The 16,476-nt window shown below is 37.8% G+C and overlaps 1 protein-coding gene across 1 annotated transcript in view; it reads left to right on the top strand.

Annotated features, from left to right (window-relative positions):
* ZNF280C (zinc finger protein 280C) overlaps positions 1–16,476 on the top strand; it is a 67,785-nt gene that overhangs the window by 31,430 nt on the left and 19,879 nt on the right. The window contains exons 11-13 of the mRNA XM_046674073.1: positions 8,938–9,095; positions 9,775–9,875; positions 10,653–10,799. Of these exons, the coding sequence (XP_046530029.1) occupies positions 8,938–9,095; positions 9,775–9,875; positions 10,653–10,799 (406 nt within the window). The remainder of the gene's footprint in view (positions 1–8,937; positions 9,096–9,774; positions 9,876–10,652; positions 10,800–16,476) is intronic.

Here is a 16,476-nt window from a genome sequence, read left to right on the forward strand (position 1 = left end):
TTTTCATGTGACATTGTTATTTTTTAGCTGTTTTTGAATCTTACTTTTCCTATCACAAGAAGAACCACTTTATCCAGTTTGACCTTTTCCATACCATCTACATTTAATGCTCTAAATTTTTAATTCACATTTATAATTTTTAGCACATTTACCTTGCAGAAAAAGTGATCTTTTTTGGTGATCTTTAAAGTTTTATGAAACATGCCTGTTTGATTTTATAACTTAACACATTTTAAAAGTAGAGATTTAATTCTCAATGGAATTCTGAAGATTTATACATGTATGCTTTAATTTTTAGGAACTTATACTTTGCAGTCTTTGAGTTATGTGGTATATTACATATATATCATCTTAAGTGAGATATTGACTAGCATTTTTCATTGGTTTTATAGCTTGGCATTGTTTTTCCAATATTTTATTATAAAAATTTTCAGATATTCAGCAAAGTTGAAAAATTTCTACAGTGAACATCTGTATATTAACTACCTCAGTTCTACTGTTAATATTTTACTGTACTTGTGTTACCACATAACTATTTATCCATAGACCCAGCTGATTTTTTTGATACTTTTCAGAGTAAATTGCAGACATCAGTGTACTTAGGTGAGATATATGTATGTATAGGTATATATGTACCTATATCGTGACACACACACACACACACACATATACAAACTTTTAAAAATATTTACCCTTGATAACCATCACTTGTGACTAGCATTCTTAAGCATCATATAGGTCATTTCTAAGCCCAGCATTTATTTTCTGGAGAATTCTTGGGTCCAAAATGAAATACATTACAAAAACGTTGAAATATACTGTAATATAAACCTAAAACAATTATGAATGCTCTGTTTATGGTTAGTGCTTTATGGTTTTCAAAGATCTTCCACATGTATTATTCATGTGAGTTTTCATACTTCTTTACCTCCTTTTATCACCCCTCACAGCCATCAGTTGCTAATGATCCCAGTAGCTTAACAGAAGAGAAATTGTGCCTTAAGAGGTGTAACACTGAAACAATGTTATGATAGAACTCTGTGACTTCCTTCCATGTTTTTACAGTAAAATACATCAGAAAATGTTAGTAAGCCTGGAAAAATGCATAGAAAAGTGGTTCACTTGTTAAGTTTCCCGTTATACTTAAATATGCATATGATATTAGAAGTTCTTTCAGCAATAACTCTGCGGGTGTTTCTTCAAGATTAGCCCACTTGGTGTTAAACATGAAATTTTTTCTTTTTATTTCAAAAGACTGGTTACAGATTTCTAGATTATCAGACTATCTAGAAATTTTGTGGCATTTTTTGACTTATTATTTAGTAAATGAAACCTGAGCATTAAACACTGAATAACCAAAGATGTTTTATGTGTTAAACATCACATCCTCATGTGCATGAGGAGCGAGTGGAGTGTGTGGGGCATTGATGGGGTGTGTGGATGCCTCTGCAGTGGGATGACTGGGTCTGCTCCAGGGGAACAGGACATGTGCACAAGCCAGGACTGTGTTGATGGTGTGTGTGGACCTGTGGGCCATGGGGCTTGTCAGTGGCAGAAGACCTGTGCCTCTCAAACAGCCACATAGGGGATCAGCCCCACCTTCCAAAGCCTGAAACAATTAGGTGCTCCTGTACTGGGGCCAGCCTAACTCTGCTGCAATCCTGAGAGAGCTGACAACAGCCTTGCAGGCTGGAGGCATACAGCAATTGTAAGCCCCTGAGCCTAGCAACCGGCTACACTGAGGGCCTACTCACTTAACAGAAAAACTGCAACAGGAATGTGCTATTAGATGTTGCAACCATCTGTCCTGGGGCTCCCCAAACCCAATAAAGTGACTGAAGGGACCCCAGCAGCCACACGCAGCCGAGCATTACAGCCAGCCAGCCAGGGGGACAACCTAGCCTCCCTGGGCACCTGCAGTAAGAGCAGCCCTGCCACAACAGAAGGACACACATAGCCCACACAGGGGTCACTCCTGAAACATTTGGAACTGGTGACGAAAGGGAAGCACACTGCTGGGCCTCATAAGATATCTCTTACATAAGGCCACCTCTCCAAGATCAGGAGATGTAGCTGACCCACCTAATACATAAATATAAGCACAAAGAGACAAAACAAGCAAAGGAACAGGACAAAACCCCAGAAAAGAACTAAATGAAACAGAAATAAACACTCTGTCTAACAAAGAGTTCAAACAAAAGGTCATAAGGATGCTCCCTGATCTTGGGAGAAGAATGGATGAACTCAGTGAGAATGTCAACAAAGAATTGGAAAATATAAAAAAGAGCCAATCAGAAAAGAAGAATACAATACTGGAAATGAAAAATTCACTAGAGGGGCTCAATAGCAGAGTAGATGATACAGATCAGCAAGCTGGACAAAAGACTAGAGGAAATCACCCAAGCTGAAAAGATAAACGAAAAAAGACTTAAAAAGAATGAAAACATTCTAAGGGAACTGTGGGACAACATCAAGCACACTAACATTTGTATTATAGGTATCCCAGAAGGAGAAGAGAGAGACAAAGGGGCAGAGAATCTATTTGAGAAAATAATAGCTGAAAATTTTCCTATCCTAAAGAAGGAAACAGACATCCAAGTACTGGAAGCACAGAGAGCACCAAACAAGATAAACCCAAAGACGCCCACACCAAGACACATAATGATTAAAATGTGGAAAATTAAAGATAAAGAGGGAGTCTTAAGAACCACAAGAGAAAGGAAACGTGACATACAAAGGAAACTCCTTCAGACTATTAGCTGACTTCCCAGCAGAAACCTTACAGGATAGAAGGGAGTGGCATGATGTATTTAAAGTCCTGAAAGGAAAAACCCTACAAACAAGAATACTCTACCCAGCAAGGTTATCATTCAGAATGGAAGGAGAGATCAAGAGTTTCCCAGACAAGCAAAAACTAAATGAGTTTATGAATAATAAAATCAGTTTTACAAGAAATGTTAAAGGGACTTATTTTAGTGGGAAAGAGAAGACCACAAAGAGGAATAAGAAAATTATCCCCAAAAGGGCAATAAAATCACTGGTAAAGGCAAAAATACAGTAAAGGTAGCAGATCAACCACATATGAAGATAATATGAAGGTCAAAAGTACTAAAATTACCTATTTCAATGATAAGAGAGTAATGGATATAAACAAAATAAGAGGTTTGATATGATATCAAAAACTTAAAATGTGGGAGGAGGTGAGTAACTTTAACAGTCTACTTACACCAATGGATAGATCATCCAAACAGAAGATCAATAAGGAAACATTGGCCTTAAACAACATATTAGACCAGATAGACTTAGTAGATGTATATAGAACATTTCATCCAAAAACCACAGAATACACATTCGTTTCAAATGCAAATGGAACATTCTCCAGGATTGGTCACATTAGACCACAAAACAAGTCTCAGTAAATTTAAGAAGATTGAAATAATACCAACCATCTTTTCTGACCAAAAAGGTATGAAACTAGAAATCAACTTCAGGAAGAAAATCGGAAAAGCTACGAATATGTGGAGATTAAACAAAACACTATGGAACAATGATTGAGTCAATGAAGAAATCAAAGGAGAAATCAAAAAATACCTAGAGACAGGGACCAGCCCGGTGGTGTAGCAGTTAAGTTCACTCACTCCACTTCAGTGGCTGGGGTTTGCCAGTTCATATGCCGAGTGCAGACCTATACACTGATTATCAAGCCATGCTGTGGCAGGTGGCCCATATATAAAATAAAGGAAGATGGGCACAGATGTTAGCTCAGGGCCTGTCTTCCTCATCAAAAAGAGGAGGATTGATGGTCAGTGTTAGCTCAGGGCTAATAGTCCTCAAAAAAAATACCTGGAGACAAATGAAAATGATAATACAACTGGCAAAATCTATGGGATACAGCAAAAGTGCTTCTAAGAGCAAAGTTTATAGCAATATAGGCCTACCTCAACAAACAAGAAAAATCCCAAATAAGCATTCTAACAGTATGCCTAAAGGAACTGGGAAAAGAAGAACAAATGAAGCCAAAAATCAGTAAAAGGAAGGAAATAACAAAAATCAGAGCAGAAATAAATGAAATAGAGACTAAAAAAAGAATAGGAAAAAACCAATGAACCGAAGAGCTGGTTCTTTGAAAAGATAAACAAAATTGACAAACTTTTAGCTAGACTCACCAAGAAAAAGAGAAAGAAGGCTCAAGTAAGTAAAATCAGAAATGAAACAGGAGAAATTACAATGGACACCTCAGAAATACAAAAGATTATAAGAGAATACAATGAAAAGCTATATGCCAACAAATTGGATAATCTAGAAGAAATGGATAAATTCTTAGAATCATATAACCCTCCAAAACTGAATGAAGAAGAAATAGAGAAGTTGAATAGACCAATCACCAGTAAGGAGATCGAAACAGCAATCAAAAACTTCCCAAAAAATAAAAGTCCAGGACCAGAGGCTTCCCTGGTGAATTCTACCAAACATTCAAAGAAGACTTAATACCTATTCTCCTCAAACTCTTCCAAAAAATTAAAGAGGAGGGGAGGCTTCCTAACTCATTCTGCAAAGCCAACATTACCCTGATACCAAAAGCAGACAAGCACAACACAAAAAAAGAAAATTACAGGCCAGTATCACTGATGAACATCAATGCGAAAATCCTCAACAAAATCCTAGCAAGTCAAATACAACACATTAAAAAGATCATACACCATGATCAAGTGGGATTTATTCCAGGGATGCAGGGATGGTTCATGTGCAAATCAATCAACGTGTTACACCACATTAACAAAATGAATAAAAATCACTTGATCATCTCGATAGATGCAGAGAAAGCATTTGACAAGATACTGCATCCATTTATGATAAAAACTCTAAGTAAAATGGGTATAGAAGGAAAATACCTCAACATAATAAAGGCCGTATATGACAAACCCACAGCAAATATCATTCTCAGTGGAGAAAAACTGAAAGCTATCCCTCTAAGAACAGGAACCAGACAAGGACGCCCACTTCCACTCTTATTTAAAATAGTTTTGGAAGTCCTAGCCAGAGCAATCGGGCAAGAAAAAGAGATAAAAGTGATCCAAATTGGAAAGGAAGAAGTAAAATTGTCACTATTTGCAAATAACATGATTTATATATAGAAAATCCTAAAGAATCCACCAAAAAACTTTTAGAAATAATAAGTGAATACAGTCAAGTTTCAGGATACAAAATCAACATACAAAAATCAGTTGTGTTTCTATACACTAACAACGAAGTAGCAGAAAGAAGAATTAGTAATACAATCCCATTTGCAATTGCAACAAAAAGAGTAAAGTACCTAGGAATAAACTTAACCCAAGAAGTGAAAGATCTGTACTTTGAAAACTATAAAACATTGAAAGAAATTGAAGAAGACGCAAAGAAATGGAGAGATATTCCGTGCTCTTGGATTGGAAGAATTAACATCGTTAAAATGTCAATACTTCCTAAAGCAGTCTACAGATTCAATGCAATCCCTATCAAAGTTCCAACAACATTTTTCACAGAAATAGAACGAAGAATCCTAAAATTTATATGAAACAACAAGATCTGACCTTCAATAGCCAAAGGACTCCTGAGAAAACAGAACAAAGCTGGAGGTATCACACTCCCTGATTTCAAAATATGCTACAAAGCCATAGTAACCAAAACAGCATGGTACTGGCACAAAAACAGACACATAGATCAATGGAACAGAATCGAGAGCCCAGAAATGAACCCATACATCTATGGTTTTTTCAGCTAATTTTCAACATGGGAGACAAGAACATTCAATGGAGAATGGAAAGTTTCTTCAATAAATGATGTTGGGAAAACTGGACAGCCACATGCAGAAGAATGAAAGCAGACCGTTATCTTACACCATACACAAAAATTAACTCAAAATAGATTAAAGACCTGGAACCATTAAACTTCTAGAAGAAAACGTAGGCAGTATGGTCTTCGACATCAGTCTTAGCAACATATTTTCAAGTACCATATCTGGCTAGGCAAGGGAAACAATAGAAAAAAATAAACAAATGGGACTACATCAAACGGACAAGCTTCTGCACAGCAAAGGAAACCATCAACAAAACAAAAAGCCAACCTAACAATTGGGAGAAGATGTTTGCAAACCATATATCTGACAAGGGGTTAACATCCAAAATATACAAAAAACTCATACATCTCAACAACAAAAAACTGACAACCCAATTAAAAAATGGTCAAAAGATCTGAACAGACATTTCTCCAAAGAAGATATACAGATAGCCAACAGACACATGAAACGATGTTCAACATCATTAACTATCAAGGAAATGCAAATCAAAACTACAATGAGATATCACCTGACTTCCATCAGAATGGCTATAATTAACAAGACAGGAAACAAGTGTTGGAGAGGATGTAGGGAGAAGGGAACCCTCTTACACTGCAGATGGGAGTGCAAACTGGTCTGGCCACTATGGAAAACGGTATGGAGATCCTCAAAAAATTAAGAATAGATCTACCATATCATCTAGCTATTCCACTGCTGGGGATTTATCCAAAGAACATGAAAACACGAATGCATAAAGATACATGCACCCCTATGTTCATCGCAGCGTTATTCACAATAGCCAAGACTTGCAAGCAACCTAGGTGCCCATCAAGGGACAAAGAGATAAAGAAGATGTGGTGTTTATACACAATGGAATACTACTCAGCCATAAGAAACCATGAAATCGGGCTGTCCCCGTGGCGCAGTGGTTAAGTTTGCACGTTCTGCTTCGGCAGCCCGGGGTTCGCCAGTTCAGATCCCGGGTGCGGACATGGCACCGCTTGGCACACCATGCTGTGGTAGGCAGCCCACATATAAAGTAGAGGAAGATGGGCACGGATGTTAGCTCAGGGCCAGTCTTCCTCAGCAAAAAGAGGAGGATTGGCAGCAGTTAGCTCAGGGCTAATCTTCCTCAAAACAAAACAAAAAAACCATGAAATCCAGCCATTTGTGACAACATGGATGGACCTTCAGGATATTATGCTAAGGGAAATAAGTCGGAGGGAGAAAGTCAAATACCATATGATCTCCCTCATAAGTAGGAAGATAAAATCAATGACAAAGAAACACATAGAAACAGAGATTGGATTGGTGGTTACCAGTGGGGAAGCGGGGAGGGAGGAGGGTGGAAGGGGTGATTAGGCACAGTGTGTGGGGATGGATGGTAACTAGTCTCTGGGTGGTGAACGTGATGTAATCTATGCAGAAATCGAAATATAACAATGTACACCTGAAATTTATATAATGTTATAAACCACTGTTAGCACAATAAAAAAATTTACCTTCATGGTAAAAACTAGGATGGCAAATTGCTGGTTTTTAGTGGATGGTAGAAGCTAATAGCTAAAGATTGCTGCTCTCTGCCATGTCAACATATTGTAGGATATTTTTTTTCCTACACCGTGCCACCAAAACCAGTTAGGGCTATTTTCTTCTGAGAATAGCCTTGTGAGGGGTTTGCTCTTACCCACATCTCCTTCTACTGGTTTGAGAAGTGTGCGCTGCTGATGGGGGCAGCGTAATAATTGAGAGATAGCCAGTTGCTTAAAGGATTATTTTATATCAATAGATTTTATTACTTAAAGTTATGAGTTGAAAAAGTAATGGCTCGTGACCTTTATATGTAAATATTTAGGCAAGACTAGGATTTTTAAAAATAGATTTTAATAGAGGTGATGTTAAAATGAAAGAAGGAAAAAAGATATTTCAAAATGTCCCATAATCAGCTCTAAAGAGAAGTAGTGTTTTGGAGATGTGAAAAGATAAACGTTAAAACCTCTGTGATGATTGCTGTCTGGCTTGATGACATTATCACTTCAAGATTATTTCCTTTAGGGACTTATGGTGAGTAACTGTTAATATTTGACCCAGTCTGAAAATTATTCTTTTGATTGAATAACTTTACTATAAAATTCAGTAAAAAGTTTCAGTAAGCCCTTTGAAACAGATATGCCTGTTTTTATTGTCTTCTCTGCCATTGAAGGTCGTAGTTCCTTCTCATAAGAAGCCTTTTAGGCCATCTGGCATAGCAGAATGTAGCACTGAAAAATGGATGGGGCTACAAAGGGCGCAGTCTGCGAGTTAAAATGCACCATTTGTGCTAACAGTAAACCAGTATCATTAAATAAAACCAAAGGTTCTTGTAATTATAGGTATTAAAATTGCCATTACGTGTCTTTAGAAACCCAGACACAAATAAAAATGCTAATAATTTGTCTTTTAAACAGCTGAAACCTATTGTCTATCTTAAGGCCTTCAAAAGATTTTTCTCCTGGCATTGTGGCTGCTTTCGGTGGTAGGGTTTCCTTCCTTTAAGTATTTTATTTTAAAATATAAGTAATATTTCATGTATGGAGAAGAAGCGTGCTGTTTTTCTTTACAAAAGAATTTTTTAATCAGAAATGATGAAAAGTTATAACAAATTATTTTCCTATTAATTATATAAATGAATTATTTTAAAACAAAGATGCAAAGAAAAATGTTTACTGAGCCACTGAATGAAAGTGATTATTTAATACGCACACTTTTCTAGAAGTCTTTATGGCTTTGGAGAGGTTATTTTGAGTAATACAACTGCATTTTTTTTTTAAGATTTTATTTTTTTCCTTTTTCTCCCCAAAGCCCCCCAGTACATAGTTGTATATTCTTCGTTGTGGGTCCTTCTAGTTGTGGCACGTGGGACGCTGCCTCAGCGTGGTTTGATGAGCAGTGCCATGTCCGCGCCCAGGATTTGAACCAACGAAACACTGGGCCGCCTGCAGCGGAGCGCGCGAACTTAACCACTCGGCCACGGGGCCGGCCCCTACAACTGCATTTTTAACATTTAGGCTCAGATGCTTATTTGCGAGATTTTTCTTTGATTATAAATCTGAGTGTTTGCACCTCTTGACAATCATATACAGGTTTATGAACCACATGAAACACCATTTGGAACTTGAGAAGCAGAACAGTGAGAGCTGGGAAAGCCACACCACATGTCAGCACTGCTACCGTCAGTATCCCACACCATTCCAGCTGCAGTGTCACATTGAGAGTACGCACACCCCCCATGAGTTTTCTAGTAAGTCACAATTTCATTGAAGTCCTGAACAGTAATGATTTCGATCATCTTACCTATGAGGAATCTTAAGAATTCTGATAGAAAAATGAGAATAAGAAATGAACTTTGTAATTTGAGGGCAGAATTGAAAAACAAGTCTTAACCTGTACAAAGTTTTCGATAAAATTACTTACTAAAATTGAAGTCCCTTTTGTAAATAGAAACTTTCTTGGCATAACACATGCATTGTATGTAGGGGGCTCAATTAGAAAACTCAGATTCCCTGGTTTGCAGCATGAAATCAATGGTCTTGATTTATACTCTAACAAGAAAAGTAACTGCAATAATAGTTAAAAGCACAGAGTCTGGAGTTATCTTGGATTCCAGTCCCAGCTCTGACTCAATACAGCTGCGAGATGTCAGGCAAGTTACTTAATCTTTCTGTGCGTCAGGTTCCTTGTCTGAAAAATGGGGATAAAAATAGCAGTACCTCTCTCGGTGATGGTATGAGAATTAAGTAAGCTAATTAATACAAGCAAAGTAGCGCTGCAGAGTTAACACGTATAGAATTGTTGGAACTACCATCACCTCTACTATTCCTGTTATTACTTGTTGTTGCTCTTGCTATGGATGTACAAAGTGAATCTTTTATTTATATACATCCTTAAAATGGTGTAATGTGTTTTTCTCCCACTTTCAGCTATTTGTAAAATCTGTGAATTATCATTTGAAACAGAACATACTCTTTTACAACATATGAAGGACACTCATAAACCCGGTGAAATGCCATATATTTGCCAGGTACACACACGTTTTATCACTTACTTAGGTGTTTGTTTAATTTTCATGTGCTATGAAATAGTATTGTTCTTTTGATTTTTTTTAACCATTTGAAGAAAACAAGTTACTGAAATTGAAGACCCTCTTCAACAGCAGAAACTCTCTTGGTTTATCTCATATATGGGAGGAGGGGTTGGGTTTGGCCTGTGGGCCGTAGTTTGCTGACACCTGTACTAGACAAACAAAATGCCCTGCTGGAGAAAGACAAACATATGGACTTTCCTACTGTGCAGAGAAGAATATGGACATGACAGAGAAATAGGAGATGCTATTAGTTATGGGGAACTCAACTAAATGCTTTGGGGCCAGTGTTTTTCCAGAATTTGAACTGGTTCCCAATAAGATAGCAAGAGAAAGATAAAATTGCCTCTGTCATAGCCTGGATGCTATTTAAAATCCAAAGAAGAGAATATTCCATTTTATATAGCAAGAAAAATTTTATAAGACAAGGGGTGTCAGAGTTTGAAAATTCAAGTCAAGGTAGGGGGTAGTAGATCTGAAAAGAAGGGGATCTAGTTATGTTTAAGAATATATTCCTAAACTTTAAAATATAACTTTTCTGTTTCGAAGATTATCTTTATTACTCACAATCATAGGATTCTTGGTTGTATAGGCAACAGAGCTGAATTAATAGTACGTAATGTTCCTCTAAGCAGAGAACTCCTCATTGATACTTTGATATAACAGCACATAAGTTATAAATTTTCAAGTTAAACTAAACCTTCTTTATATTTCTAGGTTTGCCAATTCAGGTCATCAACATTTGCTGATGTAGAAAATCATTTTAGAGCATCCCATGAAAACACTAAAAACTTGCTATGTCCGTTTTGCCTCAAGGTTAGCAGAATGGCAACCCCCTACATGAATCATTACATGAAGCATCAGGTAAGACTTGGCAGTTCTCATTTGTTCATTTGTCTTAGTGAAAAGGTGTATATATATATATATGTGTACGTAAAACTTAGAACGTTGGTTAGATTTATTCTAGAAGAAAAGCAAAGTTGTTCCAAATGACACAATTAATTTATACTTTATGGTGAATTACTTGTGAAGCTTCCACCTCTTGTCCTTGTTTGCTTCCTGGTGATGATGAGGCTCATGAATAGTGAAAATTCTGGAAGATAGGTAGAAATAGGAACTCTAGAGTAAAGGAGAAGTGGGAAGATGAGTGGAGCATTTAGGCTGTATATTCCAGCGGTCTAAGAGTGGTGAGAATGGGAATAATATTGAAGGTAATTAATCAAGAGCAAGAAAAGGATAAGTTTGAACTGAGGAAGAGAAGATTGAGGACTCATAATCTTCTGTTTTCCTCTTTCTCTTCGAAGTTTATCTCCACTTTCTAGCCTACTTTTTATTATGAGAAAACATATGAGTGTCATCAGTGACCCAGAATGGTCTTTTGTAGCAGCCAGTGACAAAGGAAACAACAATGACACATTTCTAGATATGTGAACTATGCCAGAGAACTATATTTAGGTTATAAATTGTTTCCTGGATGACTTTTGCCAGTTCTGCTATGTAATTTCTGGAATGTCAGTATTAGTGCTTGCACCTTTCCCTTGAATTCTCGTTTTGTGCTTGCTGGTTCTTTTCCTGACACAATTAGACTATCCCTTACTTGGGCTGAAAACTTTGATGAAACAATAAGCCTATTCTTGAGTGCTTGAAAGAGCAATGGTACCTTTGCCAAAATAAGAAGTCAATAAATTTACTGAATCTCATTATGTAATCAAATTTTGCCTCCTAACTGATCAGCTCATTACATTTTCTGGTTATTGATTGCGTTGTCACGGGCAATTTATTCAGCACTGGTGCTAACATTGCTTTCTGTTCCAGTCATTAGATAATCATGAAATCAACTTGTAGTTGTTAATTGGAAAAAATAATAAAAGTAGAATATCCAAATATATTCAAGATAACCTCTGTTATGACCAGGTTGGTACCAACATGCTTATTTTTTATCCTGGTATGTTTTCCCACCTTTAAGCACCTCTGGCAAAATCTGTCTACTCTAGGGTTTCCCCAACAGTGTTCTATAAGATGTTAATAGAAGTTCCACTCCAAAGTTATTCCTGGAAAAAGAAATTCAGTAAATGGCTGGATTTACAAAATTAATAGTTTTTTGTTTATTTTTTAAAAACAGGACTTTTCAGAGCTTTTAATATGCTAAAAATCATCACAAATCTCCAAGCAAGCGATATTGTATATATTGTTTCCAAAACTTACTTGACTATTGAACCCTTTATTTGCACAATACCTATTAACATTTCTTGAAGGAATAGAGTTTGGGAAATTGGTCTTGGTGCTGTATATTTCATCTTTTTTTTTTTTTTTTTTTTTTTTGAGGAAGATTAGCCCCAAGCTAACATCCGCCGCCAATTCTCCTCTTTTTGCTGAGGGAGATTGACCCTGAGCTAACATCTGTGGCCATCTTCCTCTACTTTATATGTGGGATGCCTGCCAAGCGGTGCGTAGGTCTGCACCCAGGATCCTAACCCGTGAACCCTGGACCGCTGAAGCAGAATGTGCAAACTTAACCACTGCGCGACCAGGCTGCTCCCGTATATTTCATCTTTTGACTTTTGATTTTGAAAGGAAGAATGAGATATAAAGCCGTAGCTGTGACTATTTCATTATGAAGCTTTTAACATAATTCTTTCTCCGGTGCTTTGCTAAGCTCTAGAATGAGGTATAGATGTGGAGGGAGTAATATATGCTTAGAGAGGTAAGAAAGAGATGAATGGACCCACTATGTGGACTGTGTCTCTTGAGTGGTTTACCTGATCTGTAGTCACTGTTCGTAACCTGAGTTGTATGTCTGAACCTGCCACATATATAGTAAAGAGTTAGCCCAGCAGGTCTGAGTTGCTCAAATTGTGCTCATTTTCAGAAGAGTCCACTTGCATAACTGGCCTTTGGCAAACTTCTGGAAACTGAGCCTTTGTTATTAACTGATCAATGTTTTGCATGCCTAGACCCCTGAGCCATGTTGTACCAGCTTTTCTAGATCATTTCTGCAGAGAAAATGATTATGGTGAATATCTGCTTTTCTTCTGGGCCTCTGATGATTTGGTGACTGAACCCCATAAAAAAACCTGGGCTCAAACTCGAGAGCTTCCCTGTCAAAAAAACCACTCCATACATGTTGCTGTAGTTGGTTGCTGGGAGATTGATTAAGCCTGCTTCCTGCAACTCACTCGGGAGAGGGCACTTGGAAACTGATGCCAGTATCCTCCAGACTCCACCTAATGCACTTTTTCCCTTTATTAATCCTGCTCTGTATCCTTTCACTGTAATAAATCATAGCTGTGAGTATAACAGCTTCTAAGTCCTGTAAGTCATTCTGCTGAATCATCAAATCTGAGAGTAGTCTGGGGACGACTGACACACCGTGGGTGCCCAATTTTCTTTGCAAGTTTGGAAGTACCTGAGAGGTAGGCAGTCAGCAGTCAACAGAGGAAGGAATCTATTAATAAGAAAGATCGTCAGGCATCGTTCAAAGTATTTGCAATTTGTATAATTGTTCACAAAAGACTCAAAAACCATAGCTGGCCAGAATTATAACCATGTAATTGAGATGATACTAGTGTGATTTTGGACAATAAGAATTGCTGAATCTATGGCTCATTCTATTCTTTTTGAAGACTTTGGTTGTAACTTTTTCCTAAAAAGAGCGTATTATTATGTCTTGAGTGATTTTAGAGCTAACAAAATAGTTTGTACAACTTTTAAGAAAGGATGAAGGGTTTCAGATGTGTTAAATATCCTCATTAGATCTTTATAATAATAATAAGCCCTTAACATATACTCATCACTTGCCCTATGACAGTCGCCAGTGCTTTTACTTGCATTATCTTGTTTAATCCTCATAACCACCCTACAAGGCAGGTATGTGATGACTTCCATTTCATAGATGAGGAAACAAAGCTTTATAGAGAGTAACTTGCCCAGTGTCACACTGTCTAATAAATGGCAGAGCCAAAAATTGACTGAGAGCCCAAGCTTCTACCACAGAGCTATATTCTTCACTATCAGGTCTAAAGGCAGAGATCACAGATAGTCAGAATTAGCCTTGAAAATCTCTCAAGTCACCCAAATAATGCTTGTCAAAAAGTTTAACACAGACAGTTTTTTCTCTATCCTTGGAACAGATGACCATTTTTTTGGTTGAACATGTTATTTAAAAATGTACTGTACTGTCATCATCCTTAGCACATCACAAGCATACTTGCGTAAGAGAGATATGCAAGACTTGAATCCAACTGAGGAAATGGTAAATGAACGTCTTCCATCTCAGGGCTCTGGGCAAATGCTCATTAAATGGAATGGCAGACATTTTGAAATAGTTAAATTGTTCCTGCTTCTCATGTGCACTCTGTCAGTCTCTTGCTGTCTGCCTCATTATTTATTCATTTAACAAGTATTTATTGAATGCCTAATGTATGCCAGAGATTGTTTTATAGAAGTGAACAAAACAAAGTTTGTGTCCTGTGGAATTTGCATTACGATGGAGGATTGGGTGTGGGTGTGTGTTACTTCTGAATACGTATGTATGCCAGCTGGTGACAAGTACCATGGGAAGAAAACACAGGAGGACAGGGAGTGCCAGGGCTTAGGAGATGAAGGAGGAGTTTCTGTTTTTCACATGGGGTGGTCAAAGAGAGCCTCCCTGAAGGAAATAAGGGAGTAAGCCATGTGGATATCTGGGAGAGAATGTTCCAAGCAGAGGGAACAGTAAGTGGGCAGTGAGGTGAGCATATATCTAGATGTTCAAGGAGTAGCAAGGAGGCCAGCGTGGCTGGAGCATGGTAAACAAATGGGAGGAAGAGTAGTAGGAAATAGGTTGTAGCAATACAATGCAGGGAGGTGGTGTAGGGCCTTGCAAGCCAGAGTCAGGATTGTGGAGTGTTAGGGAAAGCCATTGGAGGGTTTAAGCATGTGAGAGATGACTGTGGCAGCTATGGAGATAATAGACTGTTGGGAGGAAAGGCCGGAATCAAGGAGAAGGTAGGAGGCTATTACAAGAGTCCAGGTGAGTGGCTTGGTCTGGTATGGTGGCATTGGTTGGCGGTGATGAAAAGTGGAAAGATTATGTTTTTGAAGGTAGAGCTGACAAGTTTTATTAATGGGTTAGATGTGGGATATGAGAGAAAGAAAGAGTTAAGTGTGACCAAGTTCTTTTATCCTGAGCAGCTGCAAGAATGGCATTCCCATATGCTGCAATATTGGGAAGACTAAGGAAGGAACATAGTTTTTGTTTGCAGGGTGGATGGGAAGAAATCTAGAGTTCATTTTTGTCCATGATGATTTGAAATGCCTATTAGAGAGCAAGTAGTGATGTTGAGTAGGCAGTTGGATGGATGCTATTTAAAATCAGGACACTAGATGACATATAGGTACAGGTAGAGAAAACATTTCTGGGCATTGTACTCTGGGGAACTTTGTATCTGTCCTCTTATCTTGCTATCTTTTTTTATATATATAATTTTCTAATGAAGTTTTTATGTATTTATTTATTTTAAGATTGGCACCTGAGCTAACAACTGTTGCCATTCTTCTTCCTTCTTCTTCTTCTTCTTCTTCTTTTCTTCCTCAAAGCCCCCAGTACATAGTTGTATATTCTAGTTGTGCTATGTGGGATGCCACCACAGCATGGCCTGATGAGCGGTGCCATGGCTGCACCCAGAATCCGAACCAGTGAAACCCCAGCCCGCCAAAGCAGAGTGCACAAATTTAACCACTTGGCCATGGGGCTGGCCTTCCTATCTGTTTCTTGACTGAGATTTTTTTCCCTCTGCCACTGTCATGAGCACATATAGGTGAACCTGTTTACATTGCCTATACTTAGGATACGATCCAAAGCACCATACTTCTAAAATAGTCTTAAGATGAAACTAAAATAGTAGTACAAATTATATTTGCATATTGCTTTGAACTTTGTAAAGAAATTTTACTTATCAAATGCATGCTGTGCACCAGTAACTGATAGGTGCATTCCTGTATGTTACCTCAATTGATTTTCCTAAATGATTATTTGTGGGGTTTTTCCATTAGAACAAGAGATTCTCATAATGTTCTTCTTTTTTCCTTCTTCTTTTCCCAAAGCCCCCCAGTACATAGTTGTATATTCTAGTTGTAGGTCCTTCTGCTTGTACTATATGGGATGCCACCTCAGCATTGCTTGATGAGCGGTGCCATGCCCAGGATCCGAACCAATGAAACCCTGGGCTACCAAAGCGGAGCACACGAACTTAACCACTTGGCCATGGGGCTGGTCCTGATTATTTGTCTTTTCTTTTTTTTCACTATTATTAATATTTATTGTTTTACATTTTTTCTCAATACCCGCATGCTTAATCTCTGCATTATTTTTTTATTATTTTTTTTTAATTGAGTTATTGATAGGTTACAATCTTGTGAAATTTCAATTGTACATTAATGTTTGTCAGTCATGTTGTAGGTGCACCACTTCACCCTTTGTGCCCACCCCCCACCCTACCTTTCCCCTGGTATCCACTAAACTGTTCTTGGTCCATAGTTTTAAATTCCTCGTATGAGTGGA

The sequence above is a fragment of the Equus quagga genome, chromosome 10 (genome assembly GCF_021613505.1).
Source record: "Equus quagga isolate Etosha38 chromosome 10, UCLA_HA_Equagga_1.0, whole genome shotgun sequence".
Classification (NCBI taxonomy): Eukaryota; Metazoa; Chordata; class Mammalia; order Perissodactyla; family Equidae; genus Equus; species Equus quagga.